Raw genomic sequence first — 18,366 nt, 5'->3', positions numbered from 1 at the left:
GTACCAATGCACCGCCGAGCCGGTGTGTGTGTGTGTGTGTGTGTGTGTGTGTGTGTGTGTGTGTGTGTGTGTGTGTGTGTGTGTGTGTGTGTGTGTGTGTGTGTGTGTATAAATGTATGTGCATGGACGTGTGTATGAATGTGTGCATGAATATGTGTACATGGACGTGTATATGTGTATGCGCGCGTGTGTGTATACGTGTGCGTGCGAATGTGTATATGCGTTTGTATGTGTACGATACATATATATGCACACACACACACCAACACACACACACACACACACACACACATTATAAAACATCCCACTCATATTCTTAAAGTTACAATACCGCCAAGAAACGCTTTTACAAAACTTGCATATATATATATATATATATATATATATATATATATATATATATATATATATATTACAAAGGATTACAAAGGCGGAGCATGCCGACAGGAGACCTTTTGATCCATATCTAGGTCGGATGCGAAAAAAAAATCATATTAATAATAAAACAATAAATAAAAACTATAATAATGTAAATAACAAATAAAATACATAAATAAATGCATAGGTATAGTTAAATAATAAACAAACAGGTAAATAGTAAATAATAATAAATTGACATATAACTAATAATAAATGAAAATCAGACAGAAAATGATAACAAAACAAAAACAAATAATATAAGATAAATTATAATCATTACAGCATCTTACTTAGGTATTTATCTAAATGATTCTTAAAGCTTCGAACTGAACTACATTGCACTACCTGTGCAGGAAGTTTATTCCATTCATTTACTACACGGTTGGCAAAGTTGTTTCTACCTACTTCTAAATTGAATCTATTTCCGGACAGTTTGAGACCATTGTTTCTTGTCTGATTCTCATTCAATGTGAAAATTTTGTCACTTTTGATGTTGCCAATTCCCTTTAAAATCTTAAAGACCTGTATCAAGTCACCTCTGAGTCTACGCTTTTTTAGGGAAAACAGATTCATGTGTTTTAGTCGATTTTCGTATGATTTATTTTTGATATTTGGAATCAGTTTTGTGGCTCGCCGTTGTACTTTTTCCAGTCTGTCAATGTCTTTTATGAGATTCGGTGACCATACAGAAACAGCATATTCCAAATGTGGACGAACTAACGATTTATATAGCTTGTTAATGAGTGATGTACTTTTGAAATCAAAAGATCGCGCAATCAGTCCCAGAATCTTATTTGCTTTCTCAGAGGCTGAAATACACTGCTTGGATGATTTGAGGTCGTTACTGATAATTACGCCGAGATCTTTTTCACTATCAACTTTTGTTAACGAATTACCAAATAACTTGTAATCGTACTTACTGTTATTTTTACCTATGTGCATTACCTTGCATTTACTTGTGTTAAATTTCATTAGCCACTTTTCAGACCATTGCTGTAATTTATCTAAATCTACTTGAATATCTAATTGGTTTGAGTGATCATTTGCCACTCCGCACAGTTTTGTATCATCAGCAAATTTGGAAACAGTAGATTTTAGTCCATGGTCTATATCATTTATATATACTATGAATAGAAGTGGCCCAAGAACGGAACCCTGAGGAACTCCACTTGCAACACTTTTCCATCCAGAAGTTTTTCCATTTAAAACAACTCTCTGTTTTCGACCATTCAACCAATTACTAGTCCAACCTAATAGGCTACCACTTATTCCATGCAAAGCTAATTTAGTAAGTAGTCTTTCGTGTGGGACGGTATCAAAAGCTTTTGCAAAGTCTAGATATATTAAATCTATATTGTTTCTTTTGTCATAATTCGAGATAACTGTGTTGTAGAATTCGAGTAAGTTAGTCACGCAAGAACGTTTCCGTCTGAAACCATGCTGGCTATCATTTATCAAACGGTTACTTTCTAAATGATGTTCGATAGCATCTCTGATGATAGTTTCCATTATTTTTCCTACGATTGAAGTCAAACTTATAGGCCTATAGTTATTTGGTTTCTTTTTGTCACCTTTTTTGAATATGGGAGTAACGTTAGCTAGCTTCCATTCTCTTGGGACATCTCCGGATATGATGGATTTCTTGAAAATAATTTCTACTGGAACAACAATCTCATTTTTCATTTCCTTCAAGATTCTTGGATGCCAACCGTCAGGCCCTGGTGTTTTATTAACTTTGAGTTTGTCTATACATCTTTTAATTTTTTCTTTTGTTATATTTACCGTAGTGAGTAAGTTTACCCCAGACTTTTCACACTTTGAGGTGTTTCGTTTACGAATTCAGAGTTAAAATAATTGTTTAAGATATTACACATTCCTTCATTTGAATATTCAAGTTGACCGTCAGCGGATAATAGTGGACCAATGTGATTCCTAACAACCTTTTTATCTCTAATGTAACTATAGAATTCTTTGGGATTCTCTTTGGATTTCTCAGCGATGTTCATTTCGTATTGTCGTTTTCTTTTCCTTATTGATACATAATTTTCATAGTCATTAGATGCACCCGAGCACTTATATTTCTTATAAGCCTGTCTCTTTTTAGCAATACTTTTTTCAGTTTCTTTGTCGAGCCACTTTGGGCGAGCCTGATTTGGGGGACGTCTGTCCTTAAAAGGAATGTAAGTTTGAATCATCTAAGTGAGCGTATTTTGAAATATTTCCCACATCTGATCTACAGGCCTTTCGTTTAATTTTGCCTCCCAATCTGTAAGCTGAAGCTCCTGACGTAGTCCTATGAACTGAGCTTTACTGAAATCGGGTATTTTAGAAACACAAGTATCTATTCTAAAATTGTTTAGGAGTTTGAATCTAACTAAGTTGTGATCGCTATTTGCAACAGATTCACCGACTTCTATATATATATATAAACAAATACTCACCGATACGGCCCTCAAGTTTGCCATGTGGCTTCAGCACTTAATTTCACTTCGTTTCATTTGTACGTGTCACTATGTCACTCTCACAACAAACTGACGTTCCCTTCATCTTGCCACGTGGCTTTTCAGAGTCCACTCGCCCATGCAGCCTGGACAGATACATTAGTCTTGAGTGACCTCCCCTCTCCCCTCGGCCGAAGAATCTTACCTTCCCGATAGATATATAATGATGACGGGGGCAGATGTCCCCGCCACAGAGGTCGAAGGTCCGAGTTTCGAAGGGGAGCGGGAGGGAGGGAGAGAGGCGTCCTAGACCGCCTGGACGGCTCTGTCGGCGGCATTGGCGACGACTGAGCAGCACTAAGAACCTTCTTCCTCGTTCGAATGTAAACAAACCAAAAGCGAGCCGCAGGCGGACATGCTCCCTTGTAACAAATAAACATAATTCTTGAATTTAAATTGGCAGTGCACAATGACAAGATAAACGCAAAATGTTAGTGAAGCCATTACATGGAAAAAATAAGGAAATAACCGGTTCGTTCCAGTAATGAATTCAAATCACTCATGGTTCATACTAAGTGGTGATTGTTCACCGAGCTAACAACGCCAATGGTGTGGAAACGTGCCACAGTACCGAATTGGTATTGTCCAACAATCGGGGAACCATTCCTACTTACTGTTGGTACCTTGCCAATTACGACAGAAATACTTTACGCAAATCACTAGCGTTGCCTTTCATCGTCACCCCTATCAGTTATTGTAAACGTACTTCTGTTAAGCCTTTAGGAAACGGAGAAGGGTGGGGGGGGGTTTGCCACATAATCTAATAAAACTGCCTGATGGCGACAGCCGGAAGAAGAGCTTAAGCGCCTTCACCCGGTTCGGGTGGCATGGATTATGTAGTCTGGCGGCGGAGGCGGCCAGAATACAAGAAGAGCTACGGAAGAGGTCAATCGAAATGAGTTCGTCAGACGAACCGCCAGGAGGTCCGGGGATCTCTCTCCCTAAGCCAGATCTAAGCAGTCCACCACCCTCTAACTAAAATCTAATTACTAGGAGGATAAAGGGAAGTGTATATCCATAGCTTCCAAGCACCCCCTGTAATTGATTTCAGTACCCCAAGAGGGTGCTAGCACTCCAAGTTGGGAAACGCTGCTCGTATTCATGAAATGATCTTGTGGCGGGCAGGAGGTGAGAGAGGGGGCGTGTCTGATTATGATATAGGAGAGGGAGTGTGGGACCTCATCGTTCCCCTCTGCTGCTGCTGCTGCATGAGTGAATGACGGTGGGCGGTCGCGCTGCTCTGACCCCCTTTTAAGCCTTAAAACGTGTCCACGAAATAGGTCAGTTTTCGAGTGAGATTGCCAAATCCCCTTTTTGTTTGCAGTTACGGCCGTACTTTTGAAGCTTTTCGCTAGCCTTGGTGAACACTTTCCACCGCTAGGAGGTGGATTTCTAGGTTTTCTGACCAAGTTTCTCCGACTGGCTGATCTTTAAAATCTTTGGAAACCTTACTTTGTTACAGTAGAGAGCGTTTGCCAAGGCTGGCGGATATGTTGGAAAAGTGGCTGCATAGACCAAACGACCAGGGCTCATTCCAGGGCAGTGGATGTTGTTGAAGTTTCTCATTAGTACATCAGGGACATGCAAGTTTAATTGACTCCTATATCCTAAGACCTGCGGTAACAAAACCGTCTGTTTGTTTCAGCAAAATAAAGTCTGTGAAGAACCAAGCGGGCCTTGCCGGCTGAAGAAGGCCTGCTGGCCACCTCACTCTCTGTGGCAAGTAGTCCCTCTCCACAGTCGGAGGCATGCAGGAGCTCTTGACTTCGCCGGCGGCGTCATGTAGGGGTGTCGCCAGCAGTAGGGCTGGGAGGGCGGGCTCCGTTGATCGTCTTGGAAACAGACGCAAGGGCTATTTACAGGGCCTATGAACGGGTGTGTGTGTGTATGTGTTTGGCAGCCGATACGTTGTTTCGAGGCCCAAGACTGAAGAAGGGCTCCACAGCAACCATACAACATCCACCCTCCTCGAGAACAAGCACTTTCTACTACCCCAATCCGACACATTCACAAACACCACTATACTTATCACACGACACTTACTTATTTTTACTAACATTTATTTGTAATTACCATGGAAATAATTTTTTTTATGAGATTTTACATGTATACTGGACATCAAATCCTTAATTTTGAAAAAAAGAATGTATAGCCTCCCTCGGGGCACCAAAGGGGTCTTGTACCGCTTTGCAAATTTTCTCTTGGAGCCCCTGGTTATTTAGCAGTATTTTGTCAGCCATGTCCAGCCCTTCTATCCTCGGGGACACTTGCACTTGATGCGCTGTTATAGACGTGGTCAAGGAAAGGTTTGAGGCGGGCAGCTGAGCGGAGGCAGAGAAGTTGAAAATTACTTTTCTTTTTTCTTTGAGCCTCCCGCCACAAGGAATGCTGTGTGACTGGTCTGTAGGGGTGTCGCTAAAAGATTCAAGACCGTTCAACCATAAGTAATTACGTCAACAGATTTCTAGGTCTCTGCTACCAAACAGCAAGAGGATTTCCACCATCGAGTGTCGAGGAATATGTAGAATAAAAGAAAAAAAAATGTAGTTCTTTCTCGGTTAGTCCTCCATTTTTATTTGTAGAGCAGCATTTAGGCAGTACCCTTACGTTAGTCGTTGCTATCCCCCCACCCCTCTCCCCTTCTGTTGCTCTGGGGTTTGGGGTTGTCGTCGTCAGCTCACGTGTCGGGGACGGATAGGAATGAAACAAAAGCATCCAGTGATAAATATTGTATTGGCTCCATTGTACAAGATACATTTTCGTCATACAAAAATATCTAGTAGAGTACCTGGCAAAATACATCGCTCGTTTACTGTTATAACCATTCAATGGGCATCATGGATGTACACAAGATGAAATTCAGAACATAAAAATCATAATACAAGTGATATTAGTGAATAAGGTACGCATTCAATGTGTGTGTGTGTGTGTGTGTGTGTGTGTGTGTGTGTGTGTGTGTGTGTGTGTGTGTTGGTGATAGATAACATGACTGGCGGACGATAAAAGTGAAACAAACGAACATAAATGGAAAAAAATACTAGTCAAATGATAGAAATGCCATACAAACTCACATAAAGAAGGCGAAGTGCTTATACTAGCAGTCAGCAGGAGGTCATCTTTGCCTAGTGTGTGTTGGACCGACAAAGCAAGTACAGTAGCTGTCACTGGTTGCCACCGAAGATCGAACCTGGGCCCACGCATCGACGAGGCGAGGTCGAAGGCCGAAGCGCCACATACAGGAGCACACATTGTACAGAAACACCGTTTCAGGCTACAGGCGACATGAACTGATACTGTTCACGCCCATCATAAGCTGAGACGATACCATACAGCCGGTTGAACCCGTGTTTGTGTGCGCGCGTGTGTAGTATGTGTATATCATATATATATATACATATATATATATATATATATATATAGAGGGAGTGAAACTGACGAAGGGAGACAATGCGACAAGCACGACGGAAGCAACAAACATAAAATTAACACAGCAGACGACTGGAAGTGGTAAAGACAGGTAAACACAACAGAAACGACAATCAATCCACGAGGAGCACGAGGGAGGCGGTGACCGAAGGGAAGCAGCAGACGGAGGCTAGCTGGGGGAGGGGGGGGGGTAGTGACAACGGATTTCTTCCTCAAAGGGGTGGAAACTTATTTAAGACTGTGGAACCAAAAGCTCATAGAGACCAGAAACTTAAATGTATATATATTTTTTTCGAGATCAAAAACTTGTAGAATAAAAATTTCGAGGAAGCGGCTGCAGCTTTAGTAATTGAGCTGGGAGTGGCAATGGAAATTACTGTCAACCTCCGTCAGGTTCCAAAGTTTGTCGATAACCATGTGGTGTCCCACGCCTGCCGACAGCTGGCCCCACATGGCACTGCTTATGTTCTCACGGCGCCTCGGTGCGATGCAGAGTCCGCGTTTAAAGCGTGAACCAGCACAATGAGTGAGTGGCCCCTTGCAACACAGCAGGCAGCGATAACCGCGGTATCTGCTACCAGAGCACTTGCAGAAAACCACAAAACTAGCTGCGCTTCCAACGGCGAGTATCGCACGGGCTGGATTCCTCGTCCCTGACTGAAGCGGCGTTCTGTTCGCAAACAGCCCCGGGCCGGCTGGCGCCTTTGCAGCAAGCCCCGGGGGTGACAAATGCCGCTGCCGCTGCTGTCAGGAAGGAGCCATGACGGCTTCTTTTTTCTGACCGCAGGGGAAAAAATACTTGACGTGGCAGCAACATGTCCATTGCTCAAACGAACCACTCTCCGGCGTTGTCCAACTGCGGTTGAAAGCTCGTGCACGCTTGTGTTCCAAGTCGTCGCAGAGTTGGATCTCTGTTTGTTTACTTCCTTTATTCATTTCTGTTCGTTTTCTGCGCCCAACCTCCTAGTCATGGACCAAGAGGTCTCGTGTCGGCCTCTTGCTTGGGTGGTGCAACTCTGCTGCTCCCTAAATGCAGCTTCACACATGTGCAAATCCCATTTCCCCCGCAGGACGACACAAGTGCAAAGGGAAATAGATGTGAAGTACTCAGCAGCGAAAGCAAAAGTAGTATTTACATTTAGGCTGAAACAGCGAGTGAAACACTCGAGCTTTTGACCTATACCCTCCCTTCCACAGATGATCATTACATCCCCCCCTAAATATTATATATATATATATATATATAATATATATATACATATATATATGTGTGTGTGTGTGTGTGTGTGTGTGTGTGTGTGCGTGTGTGTATGTATATGTATATTATACTGTCAGGTGTTGAAGGGAATCAACCTTGGCTTCAGCTTTTGCCAGAGGGCGTTGATGGCAAGACACTTGAAATGAACCTCGTATTACGCTTTCCCCTTGAAGTCTGTCCGCTGGAGCCATTCAAGGAGAGCGAGAGAAAGAGAGAACATAAAAGATGGAACGGTATCGACTCCGCTTGGTGAGAAGGAAAGCGAGGTGGCAGGAAAACAAAATAAATAAAAAGAAGGAAAGGTGGAATTTAAAAATAAATACACTTTACATGACAGTCACTCGACTGCATCAGCGTCGTCACAGCATGTGCTACAACCAAAGATAACTGATCAGCATGGTAATAACATAATGCGTGGTAACAACCCGTGGTATTACTATTAATGGTAACAAACGCAGGGATGGATATGGTAACCATAGAGTTGTAATAAGAATGATACCAGTATACATACATACATATACATACATACATATATATATATATATATATATATATATATATATATATATATATATACACACACAAGACAGTCAAAACATAAAACGTGAAAAAATCACGAATCAACAACATAAATTTATATATAAATTTACGTAACAATGAGAAATGGCTGTCACAGTCGACGTGAAAATGAATGGTCACGACAGTAACACTACCCAGCATCACCACAACTACGGGATGAAGGTGTACAACAACACTCATAAGGGAAGATGAGGAAAAGATGCCTCTCAAACAGCCTCGCCAGTCAAGTACACAGTCATCCATGTTGAACGTTCAAAGCCCGGTTGCTGGCCTGGTCTGCCCCATCCATCTAAACTCCACCGCAGCAGCCCCGTTCTGCCCAACTGCGGGCTACGTTGCACCGGTTCTAAAATTATGACGAAAACACTTCAGCTACAGCAGCGATACAGAGCTGATTTCTATCTACGTTGGGGGGCGGGGCGGGGTGGAACTTGTACTTCTTCAAACTTCTTCGGCCTCGATAACCCCAGGTCGGTGCAGCTCGATGTGATGTAACTCCTTCTTGTGTGTTTGTGTTTGTGTGTGTGTGTGTCTGTGTGTACATATACACATACATACATATACTTTCTCTCAGGATGCCTCTCTGGGTGCTTTCAAGAATCCAGCACCTGGGTGACACCTTCGGGCACTGAGGCACCACCAAACACCTGATCTACATGGATGGGGGTTGAAGGGTTCACAGGCTGCCTTGAAACCGTTTGTACCACGGAAGGGCGTCGCCCACAGTGACGTCAGGAGAAAGGTGAGGTGAGGGGGAGGAAGGGAGGGAGGAAGGGAGGGAGGCAGCGCTGGTTAACAATCACGATTAAAAAAAATGGGAATAGCATTTGAAAAGGGCAATAGGTGCAGATCTGTGTGTGTATGTAAATGAACCTGAATGATGACGTGAGACATGGGTGGTGAGCAGCCCACATTGTTATTCACCACAAAACGAGCAAAGACGGAACTCGTAATGACAACTATCGTTCCCTGTACTAAGCATTGTGGTATACAGCTTGCCCGCTTATATACAAGATGACGCCTCACGTGTATGTACATACACACGTTCATGTGTGCCTATGTCTGTGTGTCAGAAGTCATTGTAAGTATATGCGTGCAGCCATACATATGATAAAACACATTTAATCTTTTTATTTCTTAATATTAATAATGGTAGCAGTACATTTCTATGTGCATAGCGGAACCATCAGGTCCCAGACTTCTAAGTCAACCTCATGTAGTCTATTCTCCTTTTTTTTCTATTTCTATTTCTATCCTCTAGACAGTACATAATGAGATCAAGAGACGCGTAGAACATAACAGCGTGAATAACACTCAAGAACTAGGTCACTAGAAATCCTGAAGTTATTTTTTTTCTTTCCATTCGAGTCCGACTTGTCTCCCGGCCAATGTTCCTTTTCCTTCCTTCTTTTCACCTACTTTCATTCCCTCCGACCTCAGGTTCCTGTTGCTCGTCCACGCATCTCTACAAGGTTCCTTCTTCTTCCTTAGGGCCTTCACACGGCCCAAAATCTCACCTTCTCGGACTCGACACAATAATCACAGACTCTCTCGCCACCCCTTACAAGCTAGACTTCATTATATACAGAACATATTTACAGGAATAGTTTACAGGCGTTATGTACAGAAGCTTATGTCCAGATCAGAGCTCGGCGGTGTTCCGCTGCTCGTCTTATATATATATATATATGTACATTAAAGTTCCTGCGTTGTGGCTCTTTGTCGTACACAAGCTAGGCTCCCCCCCTTTTTTTTTCTTTTGGGTCCATATATGTATGGATTCTGCGAGAGAGCGCCTGCGCGCGTTTGTATGTTATTAAAAACAAACAAGCGTAGAGGGTCAATTTTGTCATGGACGAAGCTTTAAAACAACTGATAAAGTGATGAAAGAAGGCGAGGGAGGGAGGGGGGTCTTCCCACCAGTCTTCCGGAAGCCTTCAGGGCGCGCACTGGTGGCGGCGGCTGGAGGGGCAGAGATCCACCAAGACCTCACCCAACAGCAGATGCCCGATGAACTTCTCTCCAGAACCGGGTTACTTCTTTTACGATGCCCCCCATCTCCCGCCCCTAGGGGTTGGGGGCACGGCCTTCCACACGGGGGCAACTTGCTGCAAGTGTCCCAGCTCCGCTCCCGAGAAGCGTTCGCCCTTGCTCTCCTCGCAGGCTACGGAAACCATGGAAAGCCCTTCAGTTACGACTCCTTCCTGGCATGTGGCGCTCACGTAGTGACGAGAGCGGATGGTGCCGGTGGAGGGCTGACCTTTGTGACTCTGAGGTCGACTGAGGTCAAGGAGGACGGCGTTAGGCTTGAAGGAGCTGAAGAGGACGAGGTGGAGAGAGACAGAGACGCAGAAGAAGGTATACTGGTGATGGACACTGAGGACGAGGCTAAGGTGATGGGGACCGGGGCGGGGACGGAGGCGGAGGCTGGAGGCACGGTGGACGAGCCCCTGCTGGCTGTGGCGCCGATGTAGCCCGGGCACGAGGGGGCGATGGCGGCAGCGGCGGCGGCGGCGGCGGAGAGAGGCGATGGTGCGGGTTCCTTCCGCTCGGCCTGCAGTTTGACCCACGTCTCCCCGAGAGCCTTGGCAAAGTGATCATCCACTGCAACAAGAGAAAAAGACAAACGTTAGACAAGAAAAAAAAAAAATTAAGACAAGAAGACATCTTAGAGAGGCCAACGCGGCGTCAGACCAGCGCTGCAGCAGCAACAGCCCGACAACAAACGGAAAAAAACGAAATCTAACGAGACACGACCTGCGCATGTGCAATAAGAGGGTGATAAAAACAAGAGACTTCTTCAGCTGAAACTATCCAAGTGGAGCACGAGCAGCTCTGGCCGCGGCACGAAGTCCTGCGGGCGCATAAGCTTGGCCTCACGCGGAGAGAGCGATGAGAGAGAATGCTGTAATGTCTGTTTGTGTGTTCGTTTACTTTATTTATTTATTTCCATCCGATATCATTATGGGATGGCAGGTCTCCTGTCGGCATGTGTGTGTGTGTGTGTGTGTGTGTGTGTGTGTGTGTGTGTGTGTGAGAGAGAGAGAGAGGGGGGAAAGGACGGAGGGAGGGAGAGGAAAAGAGAGAGGAGGGAGAGAGGGGGTGAGAGAGAGAAAGAGAAAGAGAGGGAGGGAGGGAGGGAGGGAGAGATGCCACCCTCACTTGCTCTGGCCTCTCCTTTTCCTGTCTTCTGCCAGTTCTCACTCCCTCACCCAGCTTGCGCTGGGATCGTGTCAGGGGCCCACTCCACCCGTAAAAGATAACTGCTGTTATTTGGCCAAAGAACAATTACTCTGAAGTCAAATCCCAAGCGAGGATGGGTGGGGATGGGAGTGGTTTTCTCTTTGTCGTTTGTCGGCCTTTCTCTCCCTCACATCCCCCATACTCAGTGATGATCCCCCCTCCTCATCCTCAACCCCCCATCCCTGCGGAGTTGACCCCCAACCAACCCTTCCAATGACACATAAATAAGTGCATTATACAGTGTATGTACATGCGTACGTACGTATGTATGTCTTACTCTTCGCCTTGATACAATCAGCAATTTACCCACTTCCACAATAAAGGGCAACATTAAATCAAATAGTATAAATACTAATAGAGGATAACAATAATAATTATATCAAGGTAAAATACACAAAAATGAACACATAAAAATTTACAAAGGAAATATACATTCTACACGTGTCTATTTAACATACAGTAAGCCATATATAGCGTATTATACAGTTATTATTTTTTCACACACCCCACCCCCAGTTGAGAGGTAGTCGGGGCCACAAGCTCTGAGAACTCGTGTCTTCATGAGATCCTATAATGTAACTCGAGAAACAAAAAATATAGATAAGGACGCCTGAGTTTCAGTATTGTACCTTCTCTAGTTGAGTGCGTGTGCGTATGCGCGTGCACGTCGCATACATATATCACGCCCGCTCGCAAGCGCAATCACACACACGTGCATATACAATACCACACACGCAGGGCACGTCAAACGAACATACACACGTGCATACACACATGCCACATGCCTCGCACACGAACGCGCGCACTCTTACGCAGGGCAGCAGGACGCCTTTGTGCACGAGACCCACCCGTTCTTTGGCTCAGGTCACTTTTTTCATCTTTTTAGTTTTGATGATGACGGTGAGGAGGCAGGGAGGAGGAGGAGGAGGAGGAGGAGGAGGAGGAAGAGGTGCAGGAGGCGTGGCAAAGGTGAAAGAGGAGGAAGAGAGAGAGAGAGGGAGGGGCGGGGAAGGTGTAGTGGCTGGACAAGTGGATGTGGTTGAAGATGAGGAGGAGGAGGACGAGGAGCAGGTGGAGCTGGGGAAGATGGAGATGGGAAATGGAAAAGAAAGTGAAGGAAGAGGAAGAAGGGGGTGGGGATAGGAGAAAGGGTGAGAAGGAGGGAGGGAGGAGAGTAGGGGAGGGGAGGGGAGAGCAACGGCTATGGAAATCATGTGGTACACACCCATGGGGGGTGGGGTGGAGGGTGAGGAGTTGCAGCAGCACTGGGTCCGTGCGTCACGAAGGAGAACCCCCCACCCCCCAACTCCCCGCCATGGGCTCACGTCCACGTGCACCCCCCCCCCCGCCTTTCCTCGTCACATTCAACCCCAGCAGCAGCAGCAGCAGCAGCAATCTGAGGAGATCCGTTACAACGGACGGATTTTCCTACTACACACGTGAGTGTATTCGATACATCAAGATGTGGGTTTCCTTTGAGTGAATTACTTTTTTGTGAGCAGCATTTTTCTTTACAATGAAAAATCCTTATGAAAATTACGTTGTGTGTATAGAAATGTACCTAATATTCAGCTACCAATAAATACATTGGTAGTGTTCCAAAACCTCATGGGTTAGGAACAACTGGAATGAGTGTCTGCAAAAGTGCCTTAGATTCACGTACTACCACTACAACTAGTAGTGGTGTAGTAGTAGTAGTAGTAGTAGTAGTAGTAGTAGTAGTAGTAGTGGCCGGCGCGCCCCGTGGGAACAAACCCCGCGAAACCGGGCCAGCCATGCGATGTCAGTGCCTTCCAACAATGACAGTCTACTTCTTTCTCTGCCCTCTGGGAAGGTGGAAGTAGGTGAGGGGGCGAAGAGTTGATCAAACCTTTCATTACAGTGACGCACATCATAGATCTTATGGCCGAAGAGGAGTTCAGGCGCGCGTCGCATTTGTTATCGTGAGGTCGAATCAAGAGCCCTTCGTCACTCGAGCACAACAGAAAACGGCGACGACGAAGACGAGACGACGACGCCGAAGTCGTCCTCTTCGTTCAGTGGAGGTCGTGGATGACTTGAAAGAAGGGCGAGGAGAGACAGGACGAGCTCTTTCCTGCCCAGTGGGAGGTCACTACTTCAATCCCACCTCTAATCTCTCTTTCTGTGTGTGCGTGATGCCAGGACAATACGGCATTCTTTAGTTAAATGGAGGCACCTCATCGCATTCAATACCAATAAAATCTATAGATATGAGCAGGAACTCGTAAAAGGTGCCCATATATCCGTACAAAAAGACACACACACACACAATATACACACACGCATACATATATAAACACAGACATCCTTATATTACATCTAACACAATGCGTAAGAAGGCATGTTCTGCTGACCGCCGCAAGGAGGTACTAAGGCTCACCATTCCCGAAAGGACGGCTCGGTCCTGCAGTGGACCATTCAGGCCGATCTCGACCAAGACTTCCCCTCATGTGATGCAGGGCGGCATGCAAGAGGAGGAGGAGGAGGAGGAGGAGGAGGAGGAGGACCCCCTGCCCTGCCCTGGTTGCCTCGACGTCACACGGACGTCCCGCCGGATACGCTTGATTTGCCTCATGAATATCTCATACTTTAAATTGAATTTAACATATACTCCCGTCCCTCACGTCCCACCACACACACACACATACAACCTCATGCAACATTGGTAACTTAAAAATATTTTCATTGATGTCCATTGCGTTACAAATAGATTACGGTTTGCAATTCCACAGCTACAGTTATCTATACAAAGTGTAGTGTCAAAAGTATGAGAACGCACGCGCACACACACACACACACACACACACATAAATCTTTCCACTAATATTTTTATCTCTGGAAATGGTTACATGAAATGCATGTCATATACCTACACGCGCACTCGGCATACAAGCGGTACACTGCACGTAATGTACACGAGCCGAGCGATACATAAAGCCTTCCCACAATGGCGGCGTAGCACGACGACAGGTGACCCCATGGCTGACAGAGTATAGTGCACGCGTGTGTAAAAACTGCTTCGCTGGCAAGTTCTTTGTGCGAGGGCTGACCTCGTTCCAATTCAACGTGGAACATCTCAACGAAATGCCTGCACCTCCCTGCCCCCTTTCCCACCCAACTTCCCGCCATTCCAACCCGTCTCAGCTCTCTCTCTACCTGTTCCGACACTAACACCACTCTTCCTCCAAGGATCTTTGCCATCTCTCTCTTTTCTTGTCTATCTTTCTTCCTCATCCTCTCCCTCTCTCTCTCCCTACACACACACACACACACACATATATATATATATTTATATCTTTGGCTATCTGTCTGTATATCTCTCCCCCTCTCTGTCTGCCTATCAGTTTGTCTCTCCCCTTTCTCGTCCTGCTGTCTGTCTGCCTGTCTGTGCGTCTGTCTCTCCTCTCTCTACCCTATCTGTCTGTCCGTCTGTCTAAATCTCATTCTCTCTCCTTGCCCTACCTGCCTGTCTTGTCTCTCTCCCCTCTCCCTGCCCTACTGACTGGCTGCCTGTTCTCTTCTTTCTTCCCCCTACCCTATCTGTCTCTCCTCTCTCCCTGCCCTATCTGTCTCTCCTCTCTCTCTCTCTCTGCCCTATCTCTCTTTCTCTCTCTACACTCACAATTGTTGGAATTCTCTCTCGGCGTCACAAGATTCCCACCATCGTCCTCAATCACTGAAAGTTTCCGTGTCCTCTTCTCCGCTTCCAATGCTTAAAGGTGGACAAGTTCTTAATCTCATCTTATCCTTATTATTATTTCTATTCTACTCTTTCTCTTCCTTTGTATTCCTTTAACAATCTTCGTCTTATACTTCCTTCTTCTATCTGAGAAAACCTGATAAGGCAGGACTTGAGGACGATGGTAAACGATACAAAGAGAAGCACTGGAGATAGTGCCTGTCTGTCTGTCTGTCTGAAGAGGAGGCAGCCCAAGGGATTCCAGTTACTTCGAAGTGATGCGACAGCTAATATATACAGTACATATTTTATTTTTTTTCTTGCCAGCATTTTCCACACTTGTTATGGTGAATCGGGTTCCAATCCTAAGCTGGAAAATGAAATGAAGATAAACACTCAGAGGCAAACTTCCTCCTGAGGCACGACCTAGACAGAGATAGAGAGAGAGAGGGAGAGAAAGAGAAAGAGAAAGAGAGATAGAGCGAGAGCGAATTCTCGAATGCTCGGAGGTGCCTGCACACCAAGAACTACATCGAGACCAAATGTTGAGGAGAACAAACCTTCCTGGAAGTCTTGCGAAAAAAAGGAAAGAAAGAGAAGAAGAGAAGAAAGAAGGGGGAGGGAGAGGGAGAGAGGGAGGAGAGGCAGACCAGGCCTGGTTCCTCACTCGAACGATGCCGGCCTCTCACCCCCTAAGCACGCGAGGATGACGTCGCCACGGGCGTGACAAAGGCGAATGGTGGGCGAGGCACTCACGCCCACGCGCCTCTCCCATGTGGGTGCGTGTGTGAGAGAACTTGCTTATACGTGAAGTGCTCACGCACGCACGCATTCACACGCACGAGGCGTGCAAATGCATAATGCCTCTTGCCAAAGATGCGCCTCTATCCAGTGCCTCCTCCGCCTCCTCCATGCCTCTCCCCGACTCCCTCTCACTTCGTCATGCCTTTCCACCCTTTCTCTCCCGCACGACACTAACTCATATTAATTCCCCGAGTCCGGTTCAGTTTCATCTCCTCACACTCATTCACCTGAGTCATAATAATAATGATAATAATTCATACATACATATACCAACGGGTTTTCCCCCTTACAAGGGAGGTGGCCAAAAAACAAAGACATAAATCCACTCCCACCCATTTCATCCCCATATACTTCACTCCCATTCACGACTCCTCCCTCACTCTTTTCTTGGGTTCATCCTGGATGGCGAGTCATCCTTGCATCTCACTGACCAGGGTCAGAAGCAATTTAGCAAGACAGCTCACATCTCCCCGTTTTCTCATGCAGAAAAGAGAAGACGGGGAGAAATCCCTTCGGGTTGTGTCAAAATGTCTTTCACACATACTCCCTCACCCCCCCCCCGCCCACCCACTCCTTTCCATGTTTCACAGCACCATCCATACACACCCATTCTCCATTCACCCCTATCTTCTGTCTCCTCCCTTCCTCAACAGACATTCTCCTCTTCAGGTTGCCAGACAAGCGAGATCCAACCCAAAGGGCTTCTTTCATCTCTACAGAACAAAAAATTGGGAAAGAATAAGCCCAATTAAAAACGAAGAAAATGTCATGATAGAATCGGAGGGGGGAAGGAGTGAGGCGTTTAACAAATATTTTCTCTCGGTGTTTACTAAGGACAGGTTACATAAGGTATCTGACTGCTATACGATTTTCAGTGGGGATGAAGAAAGTAGACTAATATCAGCATTAATAAGGTAGAAGTAGTTAAGCAGATTGAAAGACTTAAAGCTACAAAATCCCCGGGTCCAGCCGATTCTTTTCCGAGTGCTTAATGAGTGTAAATTTTAAACCTGCGACCAGTTAACATTAATATTTAATAAGTCGGAAGACACTGGTTTTGTGCCTATTGCTTGGGGGCAGGCAAACGTTGTTCCTGTTTTCAAAGAGGGAGATGAATCGTCTATATGCAACTACAGGCCAATCAGTTTGACATCAGTTATGGGTAAAATGTTTGAATCAATAATAGATCACATCAAGAGACATAATTTCATTCGTGACTCACAGCATGGTTTCTCCAAGGGTAAGTCATGTGTGACTAATCTTCTATCTTTTTACACTAAAGTATGTACGGCGTTAGATAAAAATGATAGTTACGATGTTATCTACCTTGATTTTAGCAAAGCGTTCGACAAAGTGCCCCACCAGAGACTACTAAATAAAATCAAAGCCCATGGCATAGGAGAAAAAGTGTTAGAATGGATTAAAGTTTGGATCAGTGACAGAAAACAGTAGGTTAACATAAATGGTATAAAATCCAAATGGGGGAGTGTTTCTATTGGAGTTCCCCAGGGCTCGGTTTTGGATAACTTGTTCATTATGTACATAAACGACTTGGACAATGGGGTTAATAGTGACAGTAAGTTTACGGACGACACTAAAATAGGACGCCTAATTAGGTCAGGAGACGACGCCCAGATTCTGCAGGATGATCTTAACAAATTGTTCGCATGATCGGTGAAATGGCAAATGAACTTCAATATCTCAAAGTGCAACATGTTAAACGTAGGGCTACACAACCCCCGAAAACAGATATAGATTAGATAACACATTTTTAGAGAAAACTGAGTGCAGGAGACTTGGGAGTTCTAGTGAACCTTGACCTTAAATCCAAGAAACAGTGCATTAGCGCCAGGAATAAAGCCAAAAGAACATTAGGTTTCATTTCGTTAGTTAGACCCATCCTTGACTATGCGGTACAGTCCTATAGAATGGACATCCATTTACTAAAATCAGTACAGAGGAAAATGACCAAAATAATACTTGGGCTCGGAAATTTAAATTACGAAGAGAGGCTTAGGCACCTTAACTTACACTCTCTGGAAAGACGCAGAGCGCGGGGTGATCTAATAGAGGTATTCAAGTGGATCAAAGCCTATAACAAGGGTGACGCAAACAAGGTCATCATGTTAAGGCTGCTTTCACCTCATCTTGATACTACTACTACTACTAATAATAATAACTATAATTATAATACATATATATACCAACGGATTTTCCCCTCCTTTAAGGGAAGGTAGCTAAAGTCAAAGGCATAAATCCACTCCCACCCGTTTCATCCCCACTCCCATTCACCACCCATCCTTCGTCTGCAGTCTTCAGTGTGTTTACATTCGTACAACCTTTTGTGTGTATGTGTGCGTGTAAGCGGATCGAGCTGTGCAAATTTACAGTCAACGGATGAAGACCACACACATGCTTTGTAAGAAATAAAAAAT

At 45.1% G+C, this 18,366-nt stretch overlaps 1 protein-coding gene across 2 annotated transcripts in view; it reads right to left on the bottom strand.

The window, feature by feature from the left end:
* Window positions 1-10,219: 10,219 nt before the first annotated feature.
* LOC143041009 (uncharacterized) overlaps window positions 10,220-18,366 on the bottom strand; it is a 224,323-nt gene continuing 216,176 nt past the window's right edge. For both annotated transcript variants that reach the window (XM_076212551.1, XM_076212560.1), the window contains exon 5: window positions 10,220-10,788. In XM_076212551.1, the coding sequence (XP_076068666.1) occupies window positions 10,403-10,788 (386 nt within the window). In that variant the 3' untranslated portion in view covers window positions 10,220-10,402. The remainder of the gene's footprint in view (window positions 10,789-18,366) is intronic.

This window comes from Oratosquilla oratoria, chromosome 2 (genome assembly GCF_046742065.1).
Source record: "Oratosquilla oratoria isolate Oo_2021 chromosome 2, ASM4674206v1, whole genome shotgun sequence".
Classification (NCBI taxonomy): domain Eukaryota; kingdom Metazoa; phylum Arthropoda; class Malacostraca; order Stomatopoda; family Squillidae; genus Oratosquilla; species Oratosquilla oratoria.
Note: the sequence above shows the minus strand (reverse complement) of the source record. Positions and strands in the feature narration are given on the sequence as shown.